This window comes from Corythoichthys intestinalis, chromosome 7 (genome assembly GCF_030265065.1).
Source record: "Corythoichthys intestinalis isolate RoL2023-P3 chromosome 7, ASM3026506v1, whole genome shotgun sequence".
Classification (NCBI taxonomy): domain Eukaryota; kingdom Metazoa; phylum Chordata; class Actinopteri; order Syngnathiformes; family Syngnathidae; genus Corythoichthys; species Corythoichthys intestinalis.
In genome coordinates this window covers 23169437-23191684 of record NC_080401.1, presented here as the reverse complement: position 1 = coordinate 23191684, position 22248 = coordinate 23169437, and the positions used below count along the sequence as shown (strand labels likewise).

At 37.5% G+C, this 22248-nt stretch overlaps 1 protein-coding gene across 3 annotated transcripts in view; it reads right to left on the bottom strand.

Annotated features, from left to right (window-relative positions):
- The window catches only part of LOC130918526 (cAMP-specific 3',5'-cyclic phosphodiesterase 4D-like), a 172059-nt gene extending 158389 nt beyond the window's left edge, over positions 1–13670 (bottom strand). For all 3 annotated transcript variants that reach the window (XM_057840280.1, XM_057840282.1, XM_057840286.1), the window contains exons 1-2: positions 13463–13670; positions 1370–1417 (exon numbers count right to left, since the gene is read on the bottom strand). In XM_057840280.1, coding sequence (XP_057696263.1) covers positions 1370–1384 — 15 coding nt within the window. In that variant the 5' untranslated portion in view covers positions 1385–1417; positions 13463–13670. The remainder of the gene's footprint in view (positions 1–1369; positions 1418–13462) is intronic.
- Positions 13671–22248: the final 8578 nt, after the last annotated feature.

The following is a 22248-nucleotide window of genomic DNA, read 5'->3' as shown; positions in this document are numbered from 1 at the left end:
AAAGCAGATTCATGGCGCATTAAACCCCCAAACTATTTTTGATTTGCCTGTTTTACCCTGGAAACCCCGTTTACACACGTCGCGCAACAGTTTTTGTTTCAACCTAGCCATGAAAACAAGGTAATTATATTTATTATTCAAAATGTATGTCATTTTTAGATTAGAACCATTAATTGATGTCTAATATTTTGTTTAAAATAAAAAAACAACCTAAAAAAATTACTCACTCGCATATTTTAAACTTTTAAACAGATTACGTCACAATGAAAAAAATGGCGTCTGTAAAAAAGTAACGGATATCTACCTCATAACTATCGCTAAATTGTATTTTTTTGTTACTGTCGCATTTTCCCCGATATGTTAGATGATAAATAATCAATCCAAACAAAGAAAAATTGAGAAAAAAAAATAATTTAAATAGGTAAATATATGAAAAAGAAAATCTCGACCACTCCTTGATGTCTGCGATTTCTGCATCGCGACCCTTGTTATATTACCATGTTTCACCCATAAAAGCCTCCAAAAATCCAGCTGTGGCCATTCACAGCTGTGTCTTGACACTCAGTGATACATGCGACGTGGAATTTTTGGATCGAAACAAGGTAAGTACACGATATTATCTCGTTTAATTTTTTTTTTTTTTTAAATGCCCACCTGTCCAAAATTTTTCTTCCACCAGAAAATTGAGATTTTAAGCTTTCCAATGATGTATCACACATGCATATCGGACAATTTTGAAATTTGGCCAAATTGGGGGTCTCCGAACAGAACTTCAAGTCACCTGAGTGTTTTCCGCCATATACATTATTTATATATTCAAGACAGAAGAATACGATTTTCTGGAATATTACGATGTCAACAGGAAACATTTGGTAATGTTCATGTAAAAATTATGACAGAAACGTCCGGTTTTACAAATCCCGAATGACCGCCATAAGCGGTGCTGAAAGCACTGAATGATTTCTTTATACAGTACATGTGCAGTATCAATACCAAAAAAGTCTCCTGTAACCCCAGGTTGACCCCCAGAAAAGGTATACGTTCCAGTGACAACTGAGTTCCAGTCCCTACAGAACCCTTCTCGTATGAGCACAAGGATTCTGAGTGACTAAACTCTCTGGTGTTCATTAGGGTTTCATAGGATCGTAGTTACAAATTTGAATACGCTGCTGTACTGATATGGAGGAATAATTTGTTTAAGAGTCAATATTTCAATTTCCTATGGACCTCAAATAACATTGGAACAATTAGGCAGTAATATATCTTGTCAATTTAGAGGTTATTGTTCTTATGAAGATTTACAGTACTATATTACATTTTGTGGCCCGCTGTGTGGGTGTGTGCAATAGTGAGAGTGTGTCTTGCTTACCTCAAACCAAGACATAGGTGTGCGTTAGTGGTTGCAGCAGAGCAGCAGCTGAGACAAAAGACAAAAGAAACATTGATACCGTGTTCACTACAAATCCATTACTATAGAAAAGGCTCAGTATAAAGAACTACCTCCAAAACACATTCATACCAATTCCATTTATCTCAATCCGTTTTGAGGTTTTCCCGTTCACGTGCAGCTTCAGTGTACAACTATTGTAAAAACGATGGAGACCTTAAACAATGACATGCTTACAGGGCAAGATCACAAGCCTCAGAAAGGTTTAAAGCACTTTACAGTATTAAATCTTTCCATATCTATTGCAACAACATACATTTTCACTCCATTTCCCTTTTGATCCATCACAGTAGTGAACATAATTAACACAAAGTTGCTGGGTATAATGACGCCAATTTAGCAGCAAGGAAGCAGTTGAAAGTATCGGTGTCTTGTGCAAAGGCGGATGCTGTGAGTGGATGGCTCATTTTAACAGGGATGGCAAACACTGGTTAAAATGCAGACCAGCACATAAATTAGTTGAGATATTTGAATCCTTCACACTGAACATTATAATATTATTAGGCAAAACAAAGGACAGAGTCAATATTTATCAACTGAATTATCCGGCTGTATTCTTGTGCCAAGAGGATAAACATTTTCAGGATTTTCTAATGAGGAGGGAAACTCTCTGGTGATCATCATATGGATGGACAAATCCGACCTCCAGCATGCACAGATTATGAAGATTATGCAACACAGCCAGACATAAAAGTAGATCAATCATAATTTTTATTGCTAAAAGCTATGTGACAAAAGTTGTCATCTGCTATTTAGTAATGTAATGAACTTTACTGTATTAGCTAGAGTAACATAGCCCTGCAACAACAGCATCCTGTCAATGAATTTAACAAAGCAGAGGAATTTGAAGGACAACACGGGCATGTCACTTGCCGTTTCATATAAAGGGCTTATTCTTTTTGGCATTCTCTTTCAAACAATAAATGGAGTTCATTGTTTCAAGCACCATCCTCACATTTGGTACCTCAAATGTTAGATATCAAAAGTAAAAGCTATGGATCCATTTATTTTGTGCATTGGCAACGTTTAACAGTGAAAAGAGAAACATCACAAACAGTACTATATTGAACTTAACCAATCTGCAAAGCTTGATGGAAACAAGTACTGAAGAGAGAGACTGATGTTCGGTTCAGTACCTTGGCTTATTAGACGTTAATTGTATTGAAACGAGTGAATAAACAAACAACAGAGGCCACTGGGAGTTCAATCTGAAAAATATCTCCTTTGGTGTTTATTTGTTCCCCATCTGCCGTGCAAGAAACACACAGGCCCAAATAACAGCGTCACTACCAAACAGAAAAAAAAAAATACTTGAACAATAATTATTATTTGGCTTGGATGGATACTTCTTTTAATTTGTTCAAATGCTATCACATTTAGAATATAGTTATTGTGTTTTTGCGTGAGTTTTACGCTTAGAGCTGGTATTTTTTTATGTTTTTATTTGTATTATTGGTTACACATCACAGATTTGACTTGCGAATCAAACTTGTTCCATAACCAAAATCGGGCATACACATAAACATACAGTCATAAGATTAATATATGCAATGCCGGTTCCTGGCAGTCGGGATGGGCAGTTGCCCGAGAGGCAAATTGCTAAGGGCACATGCATGCGAGGTGCACGCGAGTGATTGTCTTAAAGGGCGTAGGTTTGCATTGGGACGGTAGGGACACAACACTAAAAACTTTTTGGGATGTTCAAATTGTCCCCAACAAATTTTAAGCAACCTTATTTGCATTATATAATGAGTCTAGTTAAACTGTACAGGTAATTTAGATTGTCTTCCCATATGTTGTAAGGATAGAATAGTGTACCGCACGAATGCTATTTTTAGACCGCAAGGCTGCGTGATATCACCATCGTAAACCGGAAGGAGGTCAACATAGAAGCCCGCTCGCATACAACCCATGCTAGTACTCCTTGTTTTCTGCAGGTAATCTTTCAAAAAAGAAAATGCTGAGTAAACACTGCTGCTATGGAACTTGTACAAACAACTATAGACATTACGACATATGAAGGATGTTTTTTTTTTTTTTCATAGTTTCCCTCAGCCAAAAACTCTGAGGGAAAAACAATGGATCAACTTGTGCAGACATCCAAAAGACCAGTTTAACGCCAGCAAGGTGAAGCCATTCACCTTCATATGCCGTAAAAATTTTGTTGGGGGCCATGGTCATACAGATGACAATGCTGATCCATTGCCTGCCACAGCCTGCCCTGAAGAGGATAACCATTTTGATATTTTTACTTATTTTTTAGCATGGCGTTTTGCAATGCTGCTTCTGTCTGACAATGAATGACCTGAAAAAAATTAAAACACTATCTGACTGCCACTGTTGTTACCTTTTCTGTTGTAAAGAAACAACATTAGTAAGGGGGAAGTGTAAATAAATTCATAGAATTAAGAATTAAGATTTGTTATTAATGAAAAAATTTAAACTGTTCGTTGGCATTTACGATCGATACACAAAAATAGCAACATAAATTACCCCCAATAATAAATTGCCAGGGTATCAGATTGGTACTCGATATTAACAGATCCTTAAAATCACGTGATTCAGACTCGAGTGCAGGAATATGTGATGGATAGCACCCCAAATAAAACAACATTAATATATCAGTTAATTGAAGTTTCTGATGTGGAATCTTTTATTCTCTCTTAGTGCAACAAGATCCTGTAAACTACTTTTAAGAGGGTCTGACATCTTCCTATATAATGATGTAGATATTAAATATTCAGAGTGAAAGTAGTAGCTGAACCCAGCCCCAGGCAAGAGTCAGTTAAGATAACCCAGGGTGGATGATGTCCTTTAATGTAACTCTTCCTTCACCCACCTATGAGGTAAAACAAGACGCCTTATGATAGTGTTGCGTATCGTAACGATGACGCAAAAAAGATAGCAAGCTGATAAGAGTCTGAGCAACGTTCAAGAGTTTAGTCATCAAACAATAAATTCACAAAGAGGAAAGTGTGATCCTTTGTCACCAAGGCAAAATTATTTTTACAGACATAGATTGTAAAAGCAGCAGTTTTTCAGATTGATAGGAAGTATGTTTTAGCTACAATTAACAAGAAGATTAGCCGATGTGGACCTGAAAACTACTATACAAGTGTAACACCACCAACACCACCACCAAGGCCCAGTGCATTAAGCAAAGCAAGTTTTTTGCAAAGCATGCGTGGTGGAATCTGAAAAGGGTGATTAGGTGCATAAAATTACATCATGTGAGTGGGGTTGAAATCCCATCAAAATAAATTAAATTTGGGGAAAGGAGGTAAATGGCAGTATCCATAATATTGACAAATATTCTGTAGAAAACTAATGCTCCCAATGGCACTCATGCACCGGATTTCATGGCGATTGAATGTTGTTGTTTTTTTTTTGTACTTCTGCTTGTGACAAAGCAACAACAACAAAAATACCATAAAACAAAACCTTAGACGTGGAGACTTGGCAGCTGCAACATGTTCGTCTCCTGAAAGGCTAAGGGACTTTTACATTGAAGAGCTCAGACATCTGAGGGTGAATTAAGATAATGCATTTCTCCGCGCAGCACAATTTGGAGAAATGTACTGGCATTGTAAATATTTTTAAAATACATAAAATCACACATCCTCAGATTGGAATTTGGTCTACAAATGAAAAAATAGCCGTATTGGTCACATCACTGACAGCAACCATGTTAAGATTTATGACTGAGTTTAGTTTAACCAGGACTAAGCACAGCATCAAAAACAGTGAATTGCGTTAGCTCAGTGGCGCATCCCTAAATCAATCTACGACTGCCAGTTCATGTTGTCACTGCGTGGATTTAGTAGTTTTGGGTCAGTTAACACCGAAACACCATTATAATCAAGAACGTAGGTTTGCATAGGGATGGTAGTGACATAATACTACCAACTTTTCAGGATGCTCAAATTGTTCCCAACTTTTAAGCAACCTTATTTGAATTATATAATGATTATAATTGATGATAATTATTATCACTGAATGATAATAATTTATAATGTCTTCCAATATGTTGTAAAAAAATAGAATTGATCCTTCCATTATTAAGTGAATTACTGTATTTTCATTACGTTCAGACTTATTTACCCTTTTTCACTTGCAGAATGTCTGAATGCTAAATCAATTGCTGAATTTTTCCCTAAAACACACGTTTGATGTGCTGATGACTAGAACAAACAAACACACACACTCACACAACCCCGACAGAAATGCATGTCAACATGCCGCCTCCTCCACCCCCTTCAAAGACGAGAGATACTAGAATTTTTGGGGGGCCAGCCGCAGCAGCAGCTACTGTAAGTAGACGTCAATGTTGTAGAGATGGGGGAACACGCCACTAATTTTGCTACTGAAAGTCCGACCTGTATCACGGTTAGCATAACATTAAACTGTGTGAACTTGCTAACCTACAAAACTCGAGTAAGAAGCAGCTTAGAAAGTTGTGTCCTCCTGACCTATATGTGTTTTCTACCATTAATGTTGATTCAGCTGTGCATTTATTCATTAAAATATATTTCTTTATTTTCTCCATTATTCATTTAAAAATAATTTTATTTGCAGCCTATGCAGACATTTTTTAACCCCCCCCCCCCCACACACAAAAACAAAACCCCTTGTAAATTTCCTTTATATGAAGAAAGGGGGATTTCCCATTTTCTCCCTTGAAAGTAACAATTTTAACTTTTTTCATTTTTACATAGGCAACACATCAGCATATTTATGAGAAATGTAGCCCTGACCCCCGTTCACCCAATCTGTTTGGTCTTATTAATGCCCCATCCCCAGTAAAAAGTGTATATGCAAGTTATGCTGTTATAGCGTCCCTACCAATGTTGACACCAAACCTACGCCCATGATTACAATGGTGCCATGGGCCTACGAGGCATCAAGACTTACCCACCAGCACAGGCAGCCCCCACATTGGAAGATGCTAGTTAGTGTCAGCATACTCAGCTTAAGTCCTCTGCTTTGCTGTTCAATAAAATGTTCATATATTTACAATTTTCCTGAGCAGATTTTAATAATCAATTGTTTTTGAGCCTCTACCAAAGAGGTCTTTATATGCAAGCCAAAAAACACAAATCAGAGTAATACAAATTCAATAACTGAATATCAATAAGTGAAATCTTTCTCAAAGGATGTCACAATACAGATGGTATTCTAAGCTAGAAATATGACAGTGGAGGGAAAAAAGCCAAAGAATGAATCATTTACAACAGTAAGAGTAACCAAAAGTTCTGCTATGTTATCAAAAAATCGTCAAATAAAATGTTTGTGCATACATTTTTTTTTTTTTTTTTTTTGACCTTATTAACTACATGCAGAAAAAAATGTAAATTTAGCATGCCCAGAAATTTTTAGAGTTAGAGACACAGTAATCCAGTAATAGTGTATAAACAGCAGAAGCATGCCACCTATTGGACACACACAGAACAGTTGTAGAAATGTGTAGGAAAATGACAATTATGGAAAAACATTTATGTAAAACTTTAAACAGCATAACAGTTCGTTGTATTCATCTTATTTAATTACACAGTAATTTTAATTTTAGTAAATTTCCTAAAACATTAAGTTCCTTATATTACAGGGATATGTTGCAGAAGCCTCCCCACTGCAGTTCACCCATCCCACACACTTTAAACCCATTAAAACATATTGTAATACACTAAACTAAATAGCACAATTTTTGCAAGCATTATGTTTATTTATTTATTTATTTTTACCTTTGTTTGATGAACAAAAAGAAGGTGAACCTGTGGCGCTTTCCTTCCTTGACCATCGGGTTTATAATTCATTCTAACTACTGGTCGTAGAGTGTACTATATATTGATGTCTACAACAGATTTAAATAAAATGGGACAGTCATAACAAAACACTGGAAAAAACAAAAAACAAATACACAAATAAAAAAAACGCTTGGAACATTTCAGACGAACAGGTTAATTGGAAACTGAAAGGGGTTTAAAAGGGGAATTCTTCAAATGTAATTGTTCCTAACCCAGGATAAACGCATTAAACAAATGAGTCCAATGGTTTAAAAATGTTTCTTAATCAAGTGTGGTTCATTATATCTTCAAAAGATTCTGAGAATCTGGAAAAATGTCTTTAATTAAATTGGACTCTGGCGCAAAGAGGAAAAGCGTACCGTAATATGACAAGACAAATTGAATGTCTTCACATTTCTTTTGAAAATCATTGGCCTTGTGATTGAGCACTGCATTCAAAAGCGGCCATAGCTTAGTAGCAAAAGAGTGAGTATTAGAATGCCATGCCAGCAGTCCAGAACTGTCTGCCTTTGAAAACATGTACCGCATTATCCATCCATCCATTTTCAACACAGCTTATCCTTGTCGGTGTCGCGGGGTGCTGAAGCTTATCCCAGCTGACCTCGGGTGAAAGGCTAACTACACCCCCCAAACTGGTCGCCAGTCAGGTATAAGACACACAAAGACAGACAACCATTCTCACACACAATCACACCGCCACCGAATCGGAATCAATCCCACACTGCCTACGCCGAAGTCAGACAAAGTGGGTGGCAGTGGTGCTCTCATTTTCAGAGTGTGCGAATTATTTTTGAACAAAACAAGTGCACACAGAAAAGAGCACTGGAGATATCAAGAGCGAAGATGAGGAAATATGACTAAGCGTATGGTTGGTTGGCTTTTGGCTTTGACTTTTAATACAGTGGGAGACGAGAAAAGACCAGTCTGTGTCTAAAAATGTTTGCAACGTACAGCAGGAAGCCAAATGAAATAAGATGTCACTTAAAAGCATTACACTCCACTCACATTGAAAAAGCCGCTTAATTGTTTTTTTCAGGCAAGACGTGCCAAGAATTGCCAACAATCGTCCCGTTTTGTTTCGCAGTGTGAGAACAGTAAACCAGCGAGCACTGTTAGCATCATATAAGACTGGACTTTTTTTTTTTTAATTAAGGCAAAGTGATGCACTTTTCTTTTCTATACTTTATTGGAAGTTGAGCTATATATTTTTTTGATATTAAAAAGGACAGAATGTTATGCAAGGTGAACTTAATAATTTATAAGCAAATGATATTATTCACAGTAGCATAGAGAGTTGGGGGGGCGAATACAAAATACAATAAAATTTGATCAAAATATGGGACATGGGACGAGTCAACTATGAAAAAATTGCGACTAAAAATTTTGTCACTATCCGTTTGCCCACACTTATTCATGCAACCAAGGGTGTAGGTTTGCATAGGGAGGGTAGGGACATAACACTACCAACTATTCAGGATGCTCAAACTGTCCCCACCAACTTTTAACCCTTTAACACTGAACATGTCGGCAGCGACGTGTTAAGCATATCGCCTTTGAATCTTCGTCACGCTGTAATTACGTCACCCACGTGCCGCTGGTTGGTCTCGTTTGAAAGTGCGGAAGTTGATGTCCACACCAGTTTTTATTTGAAGTCAATCGGCCAAGAAAAACGGGAGATAATGTCATTTCAGTTATATAGTTTTATTGCACTCATAAATATGCATTAAAACGCTGCATGGACCATGTATCCATCTCCATATTTCCATCATTTCTTGTCCTTTTTCAAAACCAAAAGCAGCACAAAAGACTACATATCCCTAGAGCCGTTGTGATGTCAAGAAGGACGAACCGAATGTGATCATTTTAATAAATTTCCGAGCGAGGTGCCAACTATTGAAAGGGAGGCATTCGAAGCAAACAACGGCCGGCTGGTTTGAGCGAGCGACTTTGAAGCGTGCAGAATGAATCTAAATCTACATTTAGTGCAAGCTAATGCATTATTTCATTAACTCAAGGAAGAAGATGAGCCGTATTTGTCGTTGTTTTCTTGGGATGAGTCGGCGTCTCGGTGAGTAGACGTGACAACAGCGCGCAAGCGGTGAAAAAGTAGGCTGTGTGACGCTGTGTGTGACGCAGCTCCGTGAACTGTTCAAGAGCTTTATTGAGTGCGCCAAAAAAAAAAAACTTTATTGGGTCGCATGCCTGAAAATTTTGAATTGAACGGAACTATTTGTCAATATTTTTTAAAATACTTTTTTTCAATGTTATACTGTATATATTTTTTCTTCACTATAATCTTTTCAATTTTTATGTAGATGTGTGTTCGAGAAGCTTGATTGCATATACTTTTGATAAGGTGATGGGTTCAACACCTAACTTCACAAAGAGCTATCCTCCAAACCCTTTTTGTGTTAGATGATATATATTTTTTTTTTCTCACTATTTTGCACAGTATATAACCTGTTTTGACCATAGTATGTATAAAGGCCAAAAATGTCTATGACCATACCTGCTGTTTGTGTTGAATTGTCAAACATAAAACTATTCAATCTTATTTTTTCTATTGAATGTTTATCCTAACAAGTTGAATAAATATCAACCCTTCAAAACGGTTGGTCGAGCATGTTTGGTTGTCAATGGGACATCAACATTACAAATTTTGAAAAAATATTTAGGGATTTTTTTGTCTTTTTTGGGTCCAAAATGTGGATTATAATTGGTCAGTGAAGAAAACAACAGTTTGGACATGAAGTTCAAGGTGTCCTGAAAAAAGGGACCCAACTTGGCCTTTGTAAACAATTTTTTCTTTGAAATATAAAGACAACATCAAATGCATGCAAATTCGGCCAAAATAGGCTTAGGTGTTAAAGGGTTAATCAACCTTATTTGCATTTTATAATGACTTCAATTATATAGGTAATTTAAATTGTCTTCCCATGTTGTAAGGATAGAATTTACCCTACTATTATTAAGTGAATTACAGTACTTTCAAGTAGTTCAGACTTACATTGAACCTTTTTTGACTTGCTAAATGGGCCAATCCATTTTTTCCCCCTCAAACGCAAGTTTGATTGGATGACGGCTTGCCCCCTCACACACACGTATTCACAGCCGGTGTTCTGTCACATTTTTCTCCCATTATAATATTTCTCTCGCGAAGCTTTTGTGGTGGTGAATAAACACTTTTTACATTCAGTTGGACTCTCAATGTTATCCAAAGGTGCTAAATAAACAAGTTACATCATAAACATACATGCGCAACATGAATATGGCATAAATAAATACTTAAGGGCACGGCGAAGACGTGAACGGTGAGAGAGCGGCGTGCAGTTGAGTTGTGTGCAGTCACATGGCAGGATGTGTCTGAGGAGAAGTTTTCTACATGTCCGTCCATGATGACACGTAAGTAAATATTCCTTCATCGAAAGTTTGTTAAGTTGACTTTGGAACTGCTGCATTCGAGGCCATTTTTAACACTACACACATGCGCAGGACTGTTTATTTTTTGCATTCCTGGATAGTTAAGAGATGATTGACAAGTTTGTATTTCTTGTGTATGATTGTTAATATAATTTGTGTTCAGACATTGCAATTTAAATGTGCTTATAAAACCCAGACACTTATTCTGGAAGTTTTCAAAACATTTCTTGAGTAGTTTTTGAAAACAAAGGTTTGAATCAAACGGTGTACCACCTAAACCAATACATATGCACTGCAAAACCCGAACCAAAAAAAAAAAAACTTTTCAGTGTAAATCTACTTGAAACAAGTGAAATGATCTGCCAGTGCTTCAAGAAATTTTACTGACTTGGATTTGCTGAAATAAAATAGCTAGCTGAAAATAAGCTTAACAGACTTATTTTAATCAAAACATTTGTATATTTGATATTTTAAAAAATCTTGTTTGTCATAAATATTCTTGATTAAAGAATAGATATTGTTGAAAACATTATTCAAAAGCATTTTGTTCTTCATTTAGGTGAAAAATGACCAACCTTTAGATGTATGGGCTTAATAAAAACAAATACTGTAGTAATATTTACTTTAAGTAAATGTATAAATCTGACTCATTAATCTGTTAACTAGCCTTTAACACCCAAACAAGATGGAGAAAAATATTCGACAAGATTTAAGAAAAATTATCAGATTAAGATGTTATACTGTAAATTTTCAGTGGGAAAGTTAGGATAAATCAATAGATTAATTTTGCATTAATCATTTAGCCTATCAATTAATTAGGTTCATATTGGCGAGAAATGTAGCCTTGACCTCTATTCACCCAATCTGTTTGATCTTATTAATGTCCCGTCCCCAGCAAAAAGTGTACTTGCAGATTATGCTGTTATATCATCCCTATCAATATTGAGACCAAACCTACACCCTTGCATGAAACTCCTAGTCATTTTAATGTTAAACGTTTTCCTCTTCTTCAAAGTAAAATAACAACAACAATAATTACTTCTTTAGCAATGAAAAACCCAAACATAATGAAACCAATGTGTGGAGTTAGTATTTTTAAGGAAATTCTATTTTAAGCACAGTCGGGAAAGCAGATACAATGCACAATTCAAGAGGTTTCAGGCGAAATGAAAAATGTCACAGGCGGAGCGCTGTCCAAATTGGATATTCGTGAAATTGGTTATGAAATACACGTGTTTGAACATGTTGATAGAACATATTTAAACAAATATTTTTCTTTTCAATGTATAGCCTATTTCAAATTGCTCACCAAGGAGATGTAAAGGTCTACATATCTCAAACATTGGCATATATTTTTTTTAACATTTGGTAGTGTTCACAACACGCACTCACAGATTGAGACATTCACATTCTTTATTACAGTTTATCGCAGTTATTAGTAGCCTATGTAATAGGAGTGGGAACGTCTTGGTACCTCACGATACAATTTGCGATACAAAGCTCACAAGAACGATGATCTGACGATAAAGCGATACAACGATTTTCGATACATTGGTCAGGAAATCATTCTAGGATATTGTCCAAAAAAACTAATAAAAAGAAAAACAAGCTTCTTCTGTCAATTGGAATGAGTTTATCACTAGTAGACGTCTAATCCATTTGAACTGGGAGGGATGGCAGTTCAAACGGATTGAACGTCTATGGCTGTCAGTGGCAGCCAATGCCAGGCAATGAGTAATTTTGGGCCATTTAAGGTCATTTACCTGTTGATTTTCTGTTACTTCCTATTGATTTTGGGGTATTTTATGGGTCACTTGATGTTTATTTTGGTTTACAGAACAGGAAGTGACCTGGGAATCACCCAAATGAAAAGGCAGTGACTCAAACTCAACAGGAAATGACCTGTAAATGCCCTAAAATGAAAAGCAAGTGACCTGTACATGCCCCGAAAATCGGACCGAATGACTGTGAATGCTCTGGTTTTGAATGAACAAACGTTCCCAGTCTAAATGGATTGATTGGGCGTCGAGCACCGTCAATGGCAGCCTTTTTTTTTTTTTTTTTTTTTTTTTTTAATAGACACCTTTTTTAAAACGATATATCGATTCTTGACAGGAGCATATCGATAACCTTCAATATTTTGTCATACCCCTACTATGTAATGTGTGTTAATATTAAAAACGCTTCACACTACAGTATTACAGTTGATAAAATCAGAATGTTAGTTAAAGTTGGCCTTGAAAATCAATACATAATTTCATCTGTTGTATAAATTCCTATTAGTGGAGAAAAAAAATGTTTTGCCAGCAGGTTGCGTTGGACTTTGGAGCGTTTACTGATGAACATTTGAGACTGGCATTCTCTCTTCCCGTGAGATAAAGGAAAAAAATAATCCCCGTCAAGCCTGTGTCTGTCTGTCTGTCTTGGGGGTTAGCAACAGGAGAAAGGAAGGAGATATGGTGGAAGGAAGGAGATAACAAAAAATGACAGGAGGAGGGAATGGATTCATGGTTTGAAGACCAATTTCATTCCCTGTGTCTTTGCTCACATTAGCACACAAAACAATGCTGTAATTACACAATGACAACGTCGTCAAATTGAGAATCATGTTGTGAGATACCGGCAATGAGAAATGTGTAAATGTTATAGTCAACTCAGTATGAGCGTATATGAAATTGCTATAGATTGAAACCAAGCGTCGTGGACATATCGACACGTTTGAACACATGTACGTTTCTGGAACAACTTTTTAGGTTGTATTTCAACTTTTGAACGACTTGACTCGTGAACTCACCGGTGAACCTCTCGCTTCGACGGCGTCTTCTCTTCTTTTCTCCGCCACCGTTGACAGTCAAAACGTCTCCAGTGTCTCTTTGTCCTTAAAGCCAGTCAACCGGGCAACACGGTAGCTCTTATCGCCTCTTGCATTTTTATTACTGCGCCCGGTTGGATTGTTCGACTTCAAACTCTTGCAACTGTTTGAACTGTGCTACGCACGGCGCCGAGTGGCCTCCGTCAAAGTGACGTCTTCGAGAGATCACATGACAAGACGTAAAAAATAAATAAATAAATAAAAACTACTACAACGTGCGCGAGGAAGATTGTTTATTTGTCTATTTGTGTGATGTTATGGACCATTTATGCTAGAATACAAGATTTCGTACAAATTTTAAAAATGACTTTTAACAACTTCTTTTTACTTTAATCCTGTGAAGTGTTTAGTGACATCACCGGGCATCACATGAAACAACTGTTATCGCCATAGCGCTTATGATAATGAGCCACAGTCAAATGGTCAAACTTTAATTGTTGTCCAGGAATGATTACCTATTCAAAATTTTCTCAAGAGCCGCATTTGATTTGGTTTCCCTTTTAGAGGCTAATTTGAGAGTCAACCGTGGTTAAACATATACTATACATACACTACATATACTAGTATATATACTGTATATACTTTATATATATATATATATATATATATATATATATATATATATATATATATATATATATATATATATATATATACAGGACTGTCTCAGATAATTAGAATATTGTGATAAAGTTCTTTACTTTCTGTAATGCAATTAAAAAAACAAAAATGTCATACATTCTGGAATCATTACACATCAACTGAACTATTTCAAGCCTTTTATTATTTTAATATTGCTGAATTTGGCTTACAGCTTAAGAAAACTCAAAAATCCTATCTCAAAATATTAGAATATCATGAAAAAGTATACAAGTAGGCTATTCAACTAATCACCTGAATCATCTAATTAACTCGAAACACCTGCGAGGGTTTCCTGAGCCTTAAAAACACTCAGCTTGGTTCAGTAAACTAAATCACAAGTATGGGGAAGACTGCTGATCTGACTGCTGTCCAGAGGACCATCATTGATAACCTCCATCAGGAGGGTAAGACACAAAAAGAAATTTCTCAAAGAGCAGGCTGTTCACAGAGTGCAGTTTCAAAGCATATCCACAAAAAGTCTGTTGGAAGGGAAAAATGTGGCCGGAAACGCTGCACAACCAAGAGAGATGACCGCAGCCTTAACAAAATTGTGAAGAAGAGCCGCTTCCAGAATTTGGGGGAGCTTCAAAGACAGTGGGCTGAAGCTGGAGTCCAGGTATCAAAAGCCACAGTTCACAGACGTGTCCGGGAAATGGGCTACAATAGCCATATTCCCATGGTCAAGCCACTTCTGAACTCAAGACAACGGAAGAAGCGTCTGACTTGGGCTATGGAGAAGAAGCACTGGACAGTTGCAGAGTGGTCCAAAGTCCTCTTTTCAGACGAAAGCAAGTTTTGCATTTCATTTGGAAGTCAAGGCGCCAGAGTCTGGAGAAAGGCTGGAGAGGAGCAAAATCCAAGTTGCTTGAAATCCAGTGTGAAGTTCCCACAGTCAGCAATGGTTTGGGGAGCCATGTCAGCTGCTGGTGTTGGTCCACTGTGTTTCATCAAGTCCAGAGTAAATGCAACTGTGTACCAAGAGATTTTAGAGCACTACATGCTTCCATCTGCTGAAAAGCTCTATGGAGATGAGGATTTCATTTTCCAGCATGATCTGGCACCTGCCCACAGTGCCAAAACCACCAGTAACTGGTGCACTGACCATGGCATCACTGTCCTTGATTGGCCTGCTAATTCCCCTGACCTGAACCCCATCGAGAATTTGTGGGGTATAGTTAAGAAGAAGATGAAAGACACCAGACCTACAAATGCAAATGAGCTGAAGGCCGCTATCGAAGCATCCTGGGCATCAATAACACCTCAGCAATGCCACAGGCTGATTGCCTCCATGCCACGCCGGATTGATGCAGTAATCCGTGCAAAAGGATTCCCAACCAAGTACTGAGTGCATCAATGGACATTTTCAAATGTTTGATTTAGTTTTGCTGTTATAAAATTATTTTTTTACTTGGTCTGAGGAAGTATTCTAATATTTTGAGATAGGATTTTTGAGTTTTCTTAAGCTGTAAGCCAAATTCAGCAATATTAAAATAATAAAAGGCTTGAAATCAGTTGATGTGTAATGAATCCAGAATGTATGAAATTTTTGTTTTTTTAATTGCATTACAGAAAGTAAAGAACTTTATCACAATATTCTAATTATCTGAGACAGTCCTGTATATAAGTTTGGGCTTCCCTGCTGAAGCTGCTGCCCCCGCGACCCGACCCCGGAATAAGCGGAAGATAATGGATGGATATATATATATATATATATACATATATATATATATATAATACAGTATATATACAGTATATATAATGTTTAACAGTACATTATATACTGTATATACTTTTATATAAATATATATATATATATATATATATATAAAAGTATATACAGTATATATACTAGTCCTTCTTTTAAAAAATAGCATATTGTGATAAAGTTCATTATTTTCTGTAGTGTATTGATAAACATTAGACTTTCATATATTTGAGATTCATTACACACAACTGAAGTAGTTCAAGGCTTTTATTGCTTTAATATTAATGATTTTGTCAAAAAAGTCAAGAAAAAACAAAAATCCCTATCTCAAAAAATTTGCATATTTTATCCAACCAATACAAAAAAGTGTTTTTTAATACAAACAAAGTCAACCTTCAATTAATTATATCAGCTATGCACTCACTACTTGGCCGGGAATCCTTTTGCAGAAATGACTGCTTCAATGCGGAGTAGCATGGAGGCAATCAGCCTGTGGCACTGCTGAGGTGTTATGGAGGCCCAGGATGCTTCAATAGCGGCCTTTAAGCTCATCCACAGTGTTCGGTCTGCTGTCTCTCAACTTCCTCTTCACAATATCCCGCAGATTATCTATGGGGTTCAGGTCAGGAAAGTTGGCAGGCCAATTGAGCACAGTAATGCCATGGTCAGTAAACCATTTACCAGTGGTTTTGGCACTGTCAGCAGGTAACAGGTCATGCTGAAAAATGAAATCTTCATCTCCATAACGCTTTTCAGCAGATGGAAGCATGAAGTGCCCCAAAATCTCCTGATAGCTAGCTGCATTGACCCTGCTCTTGATAAAACACAGTAGACCAACACCAGCAGCATACATGGCACCCCAGACCATCACTGACTGTGGGGACTTGACACTGGACTTCAGGCATTTTAGCATTTCTTTCTCCCCAGTCTTCCTCCAAACTCTGGCACCTTGATTTCCGAATGACATGCAAAATGTGCTTTCATCTGAAAGAAGTACTTTGGACCACTGAGCAACAGTTCAATGCTGCTTCTCTGTAGCCCAGGTCAGGCGCTTCTGCCGCTATTTCAGGTTCAAAAGTGGCTTGACCTGGGGAATGCGACACTTGTACCCCATTCCCAGCACACACCTGTGCACGGTGGCTCTGGATGTTTCTACTCCAGACTCAGTCCACTGTTTCTGAAGGTCCCCCAAGGTCTGGAATCGGCCCTTCTCCACAATCTTTCTCAGAGTGCGGTCACCTCTTCTGGTTGTGCAGCATTTCCTGCCACACTTTTTCCTTCCCACAGACTTCCCTCTGAGGTGCCTTGATACAGCACTCTGGGAACAGCATATTTGCTCAAAAAATTCTTTCTGTGTCTTAGCCTCTTGCTTGAGGGTGTCAATGGTGGTCTTCTGGACAGCAGTCAGGTCGGCAGTCTTGCCCATGATTGCGGTTATGAGTATTGAACCAGGCTGGGAATTTTTAAAAGCTTCAGGAATCTTTCGCAGAGGTTTTGAGTTAATTCGTTGATTGAGATGATTAGGTTAGTAGCTTCTTTGGAGTATCTTTTCATGATATGCTAAATTTTTTAGATAAACATTTTTGGTTTTGCCAAAATCATCAATATTAAAACAATAAAAGGCTTGAACTACATCAGTTGTGTGCAATGAATCTAAAATATATGAAAGTCTAATGTTTATCAGTACATTACAGAAAATAATTAACTTTATCACAATATGCTAATTTTTGGGAAGGACCAGTATACATGCACAGTGGTACCTCGACATATGATCGCTTCGACACACGATCTTTTCGAGATCCGACGTAAAATTTGTCTCGCCATTTGTTTCTACATCCGACGACATGCTTGAAATACGACCATCTATGACAGCGGCACAGTTTATTTTTTTTCCCACAAGACGGACCCACGGAAGATTTTCTTGTGACAGCAATCAACATGGGTTTCAATAATGTTAGTGCAGGTGGTGAAAAAAAACAGGAAAAAGGTGATGCTTACCATTGAAGTTGGAAAAAATAGAAAAATACGAGCGTTGTGTGCGCATCCATGTACTGGCTCGACAATATGGCCATAGAATAGGGTTGCCACCTGTCCCTTGAAATAAGGAACAATCCGTAATTGGGAATTAAATGTTGCGGTCTGTATTGAACCAATACGGAATATATATGAATAGATACACGTCTATGCATTTTAGGAGTTTTGGGGATGTTCCTTTTTGTCTGCATATACAGTTTTGGACACGAGGGGGGGTGTCCTGTATTTCTATTTCTGAAAGGTGGCAACCCTACCATAGAATGTCTACTCTCGACGGCCCTCCTCCGACCTCCGTTCGCCAGTCGTTATAAGGTGACAATTATCAACGTGTAACATCGCCAAAGAAATTGCCAGCTTCGTCAGGTTTCGAGTCATTTATTCCATCAACTTGTGCAACACAACACGCCTACAGTCCCCAGAAGCTGACAATGTAAAGTGAAAGTAAAAAATCCTCCCTCAATCTGGCACGTCAACCACGCAGTGCGTTCAGGTATGCGACGCAAAAATACATCTGCCACATTAGAACATGATTTGTCACATTATTACAGGTGTTCTTATTATTATTACTATTAATATATTAATATTCCAATTTTTTTTCACAATTTACTTGCTCTGTGTGATTGCTATTTGCAATAGTACCAGCAGTATTTATTAAGGATTTAGTGTAGGTTTTTGAGCATTGGAAGGAATTAATGGAATTATGATGTATTCTTATGGGAAAATCCTGCTCGACATACGACCATTTTGACTTACAAACTAGGTCCTGGAACGAATTAACTTCGTATGTAGAGGTATCACTGTATACACATATATATTAGCAAATGTTTTTTAAGCACTTCAAATGTAATAACTATGATAAGTTTCAAACATGTTACTGTCCCACCGAATTACTTTTAAACAAGAACTAAGCAAAAAAAAATGCTCGGCTTTATTAAATGCTTCATTGAGTGAGTCCAATCAAATCCGCTCAAGCTGCTTACTTGCACACAATAAGTTGCCACAGCAACTTTTAAAGAAGTTAAACGATGACTAACACATGCAGCGCTTTCTAAGCTTGCTTCTCTGGCAAGATCAAATATCAACGTCTGTCAATCATTGTTAACTTTAATAAGCAACTCTAGTACACTCACTGCTGATCAACAAAGAGCAGGGATGGAGGGAGAGGGAGACTACGCAATTGGCTCGGGACAGCTCATTTGTATATATATATTTTTTTTTAATTGGAAGAAAAATCTGCGATGACTGAGGGCGTGAAGTTTGAAGCGTGAAGTAGCAAGGGATCACTGTATTGTTCAATCTATTTTAACGTTAGATGTTATTGACCGTGATAGATGTCCAATCCATTTGTGGTGGGAGATTGGCAGTGAATGATCAGTGAATAATCACCGCCAGGCTGACGCCAACTGCCCTCCAGTCCAAGCTGATTGGACGTTTATTGCTGTCAATGGAAGCAAATGAGATATACAGTGGGGCAAATAAGTATTTAGTCAACCACTAATTGTGCAAGTTCTCCCACTTGAAAATATTAGCGAGGCCTGTAATTGTCAACATGGGTAAACCTCAACCATGAGAGACAGAATGTGGGGAAAAAAAACAGAAAATCACATTGTTTGATTTTTAAAGAATTTATTTGCAAATCATGGTGGAAAATAAGTATTCGGTTTATACCAAAAGTTCATCTCAATTCTTTGTTATGTACCCTTTGCTGGCAATAACGGAGGCCAAACGTTTTCTGTAACTCTTCACAAGCTTTTCACACACTGTTGCTGGTATTTTGGCCCATTCCTCCATGCAGATCTCCTCTAGAGCAGTGATGTTTTAGGGCTGTCGTTGGGCAACACGGACTTACAACTCCCTTCTCACCCCGTGGCGTCAAAATGATAACAAGAACGGGGACCTAGTGAATGACCTACAGAGAGCTGGGACCACAGTAACAAAGGCTACTATCAGTAACACAATGCGCCGCCAGGAACTCAAATCCTGCACTGGCAGACGTGTCGCCCTGCTGAAGAAAGTACACATCCAGGCCCGTCTGCGGTTCGCTAGAAAGCATTTGGATGATCCAGGACTGGGAGAATGTGTTATGGTCAGATGAAACCAAAATAAAACTTTTTGGTAGAAACACAGGTTCTCGTGTTTGGAGGAAAAAGAATACTGAATTGCACCATACCCACCGGGAAGCATAGGGGTGGAAACATCATGCTTTAGGGCTGTTTTTCTGCAAAGGGACCAGGACGACTGATCTGTGTAAATGAAAGAATGAATGGGGCCATGTTTCGCATGTTTCATCAGCAAGGGCACTGAAGATGAGATGTGGCTGGGTCTTTCAGCATGACAATGATCCAAACACACAGCCAGGGCAACAAAGGAGTGGCTTCGTAAGAAGCATTTCAAGGTGCTGGAGTGGCCTAGCCTGTCTCCAGGTCTCAACCCCATAGAAAATCTGCGTAGGGAGTTGAAAGTCCGTGTTGCCCAACGACAGCCCCAAAACATCACTGCTCTAGAGGAGATCTGCATGAAAGAATGGGCCAAAATACCAGCAACAGTGTGTGAAAAGCTTGTGAAGAGTTACAGAAAACGTTTGGCCTCCGTTATTGCCAACAAAGGGTACATAACAAAGTATTGAGATGAACTTTTGGTATTGACCAAATACTTATTTTCCACCATGATTTGCAAATAAATTATTTAAAAATCAAACAATGTGATTGTCTGTTTTTTTTTTCCACATTCTGTCTCTCATGGTTGAGGTTTAACCATGTTGACAATTACAGGCCTCTCTAATATTTTCAAATGGGAGAACTTGCACAATTAGTGGTTGACTAAATACTTATTTGCCCCACTGTATAGGGATCATCAAAGCCAACAATGGCTTCCCTGCTGACCTACACACTAGGTCAGCAGGGAAGCCATTGTTGGCTTCTAATACTACTAATTGTACTGTTCTAATACTTGTTTTCAGAAATTATAGTAATTTATTAACAAAAAAAAAAAAGATTACTTTTATCTTTTTGTCTTTCTGTTGGCTGCACGGTTATATTACTTATTAACTTTAATGTGTGTCCATATAGATCTGCTCAAGATCTTCCTAAACTGTCATGGTGACCGATGTATTTTATTATTTCCCTTGCCATACTGTACAGAGCATACCATACAGTACCATCTGCTTCCATTTATCTGATGTCACCCACCAATTATACTGTTTTACAATGTGCATTCAGACGTCCCATACCAGTTCTTATTAATACAGTTGCTCTATGAATTGTAGGGCCAGACAAACACATTTACCATCACAATTTACATTTTTCAAGGAACCTAAAATGCAGTGTTTTTTGTTTTTCTAAATTTTAATGTGGATGGAAACTCGAGTACTTAGAGAAAACACATGCAAGCACTTGGAGAACTTGCAAACTTCACAGAACTGTGAGGTGAATGTATTACCCACCATTCATTCGAATTTAATAATCTTGACTGGATTAAAAGAGTAATCATGTTCGTGATTAGCACATCTGCAATAGAAAACAAGGTACGGATGGGATCATCAATGTGTATTTATTTCACTGACTGAGCATATATACAGAACGATTTGAGAATGTTATTCCAAAACATTTCGCTGACAAGTGTCTAATGTCTTGCATATTTCTTCAAGGTCACATTCAGGCTTAAATCTGATAAGAAAAGTCCTTAGGAGCACAAAAAACCATGTGGGTCATGTCGCGCCGCTGACCCTTCACCATTTAATCGTGTGTACAGCTGTTGCATGCTGCTGAGTCATTTACAGGAAACTTGACGTCTTCGAGCAGGGACAAAAGTGTTGCGTGGCATAACATCAGTTTGTAACAAAAAGGATAACAAATGATCATACAGAAATCAATTTACGTATTACTTGAGCAATGAGTGGACTTTGTTTCCTGAAATAAAGTACAAAATTAGCACAGAGTTTTAGTTTTGTTGATATGGGAGAGAGTATTAAATGACTACCTATGTACTTCCTTCTGGACAGCCACTATTTTCTTTTGTGTTAACATATAATGATAATTTAAATATCCATTCAACCATATATCAATTTTCTGTAGTGTTACCTGTTTTAAGTCAAAGGTAACATACATGTAAACAATACATACTGTATACACTACAGATCAAAAAGTGTTTGCAAGTCATGAGCATGGCACATACAGTAAGGACAAAAATTCACAATAACATTCACGCCAATGATCAATGTAGTTTATTCATTTAATCTAAAGTCCACATTTTGGAATGTGGGAGGAAACTTTAGTACTGGGTAAATCTTACAGTCCACAAAGGAAGGCCAGTGGTAAATTTCTAACCC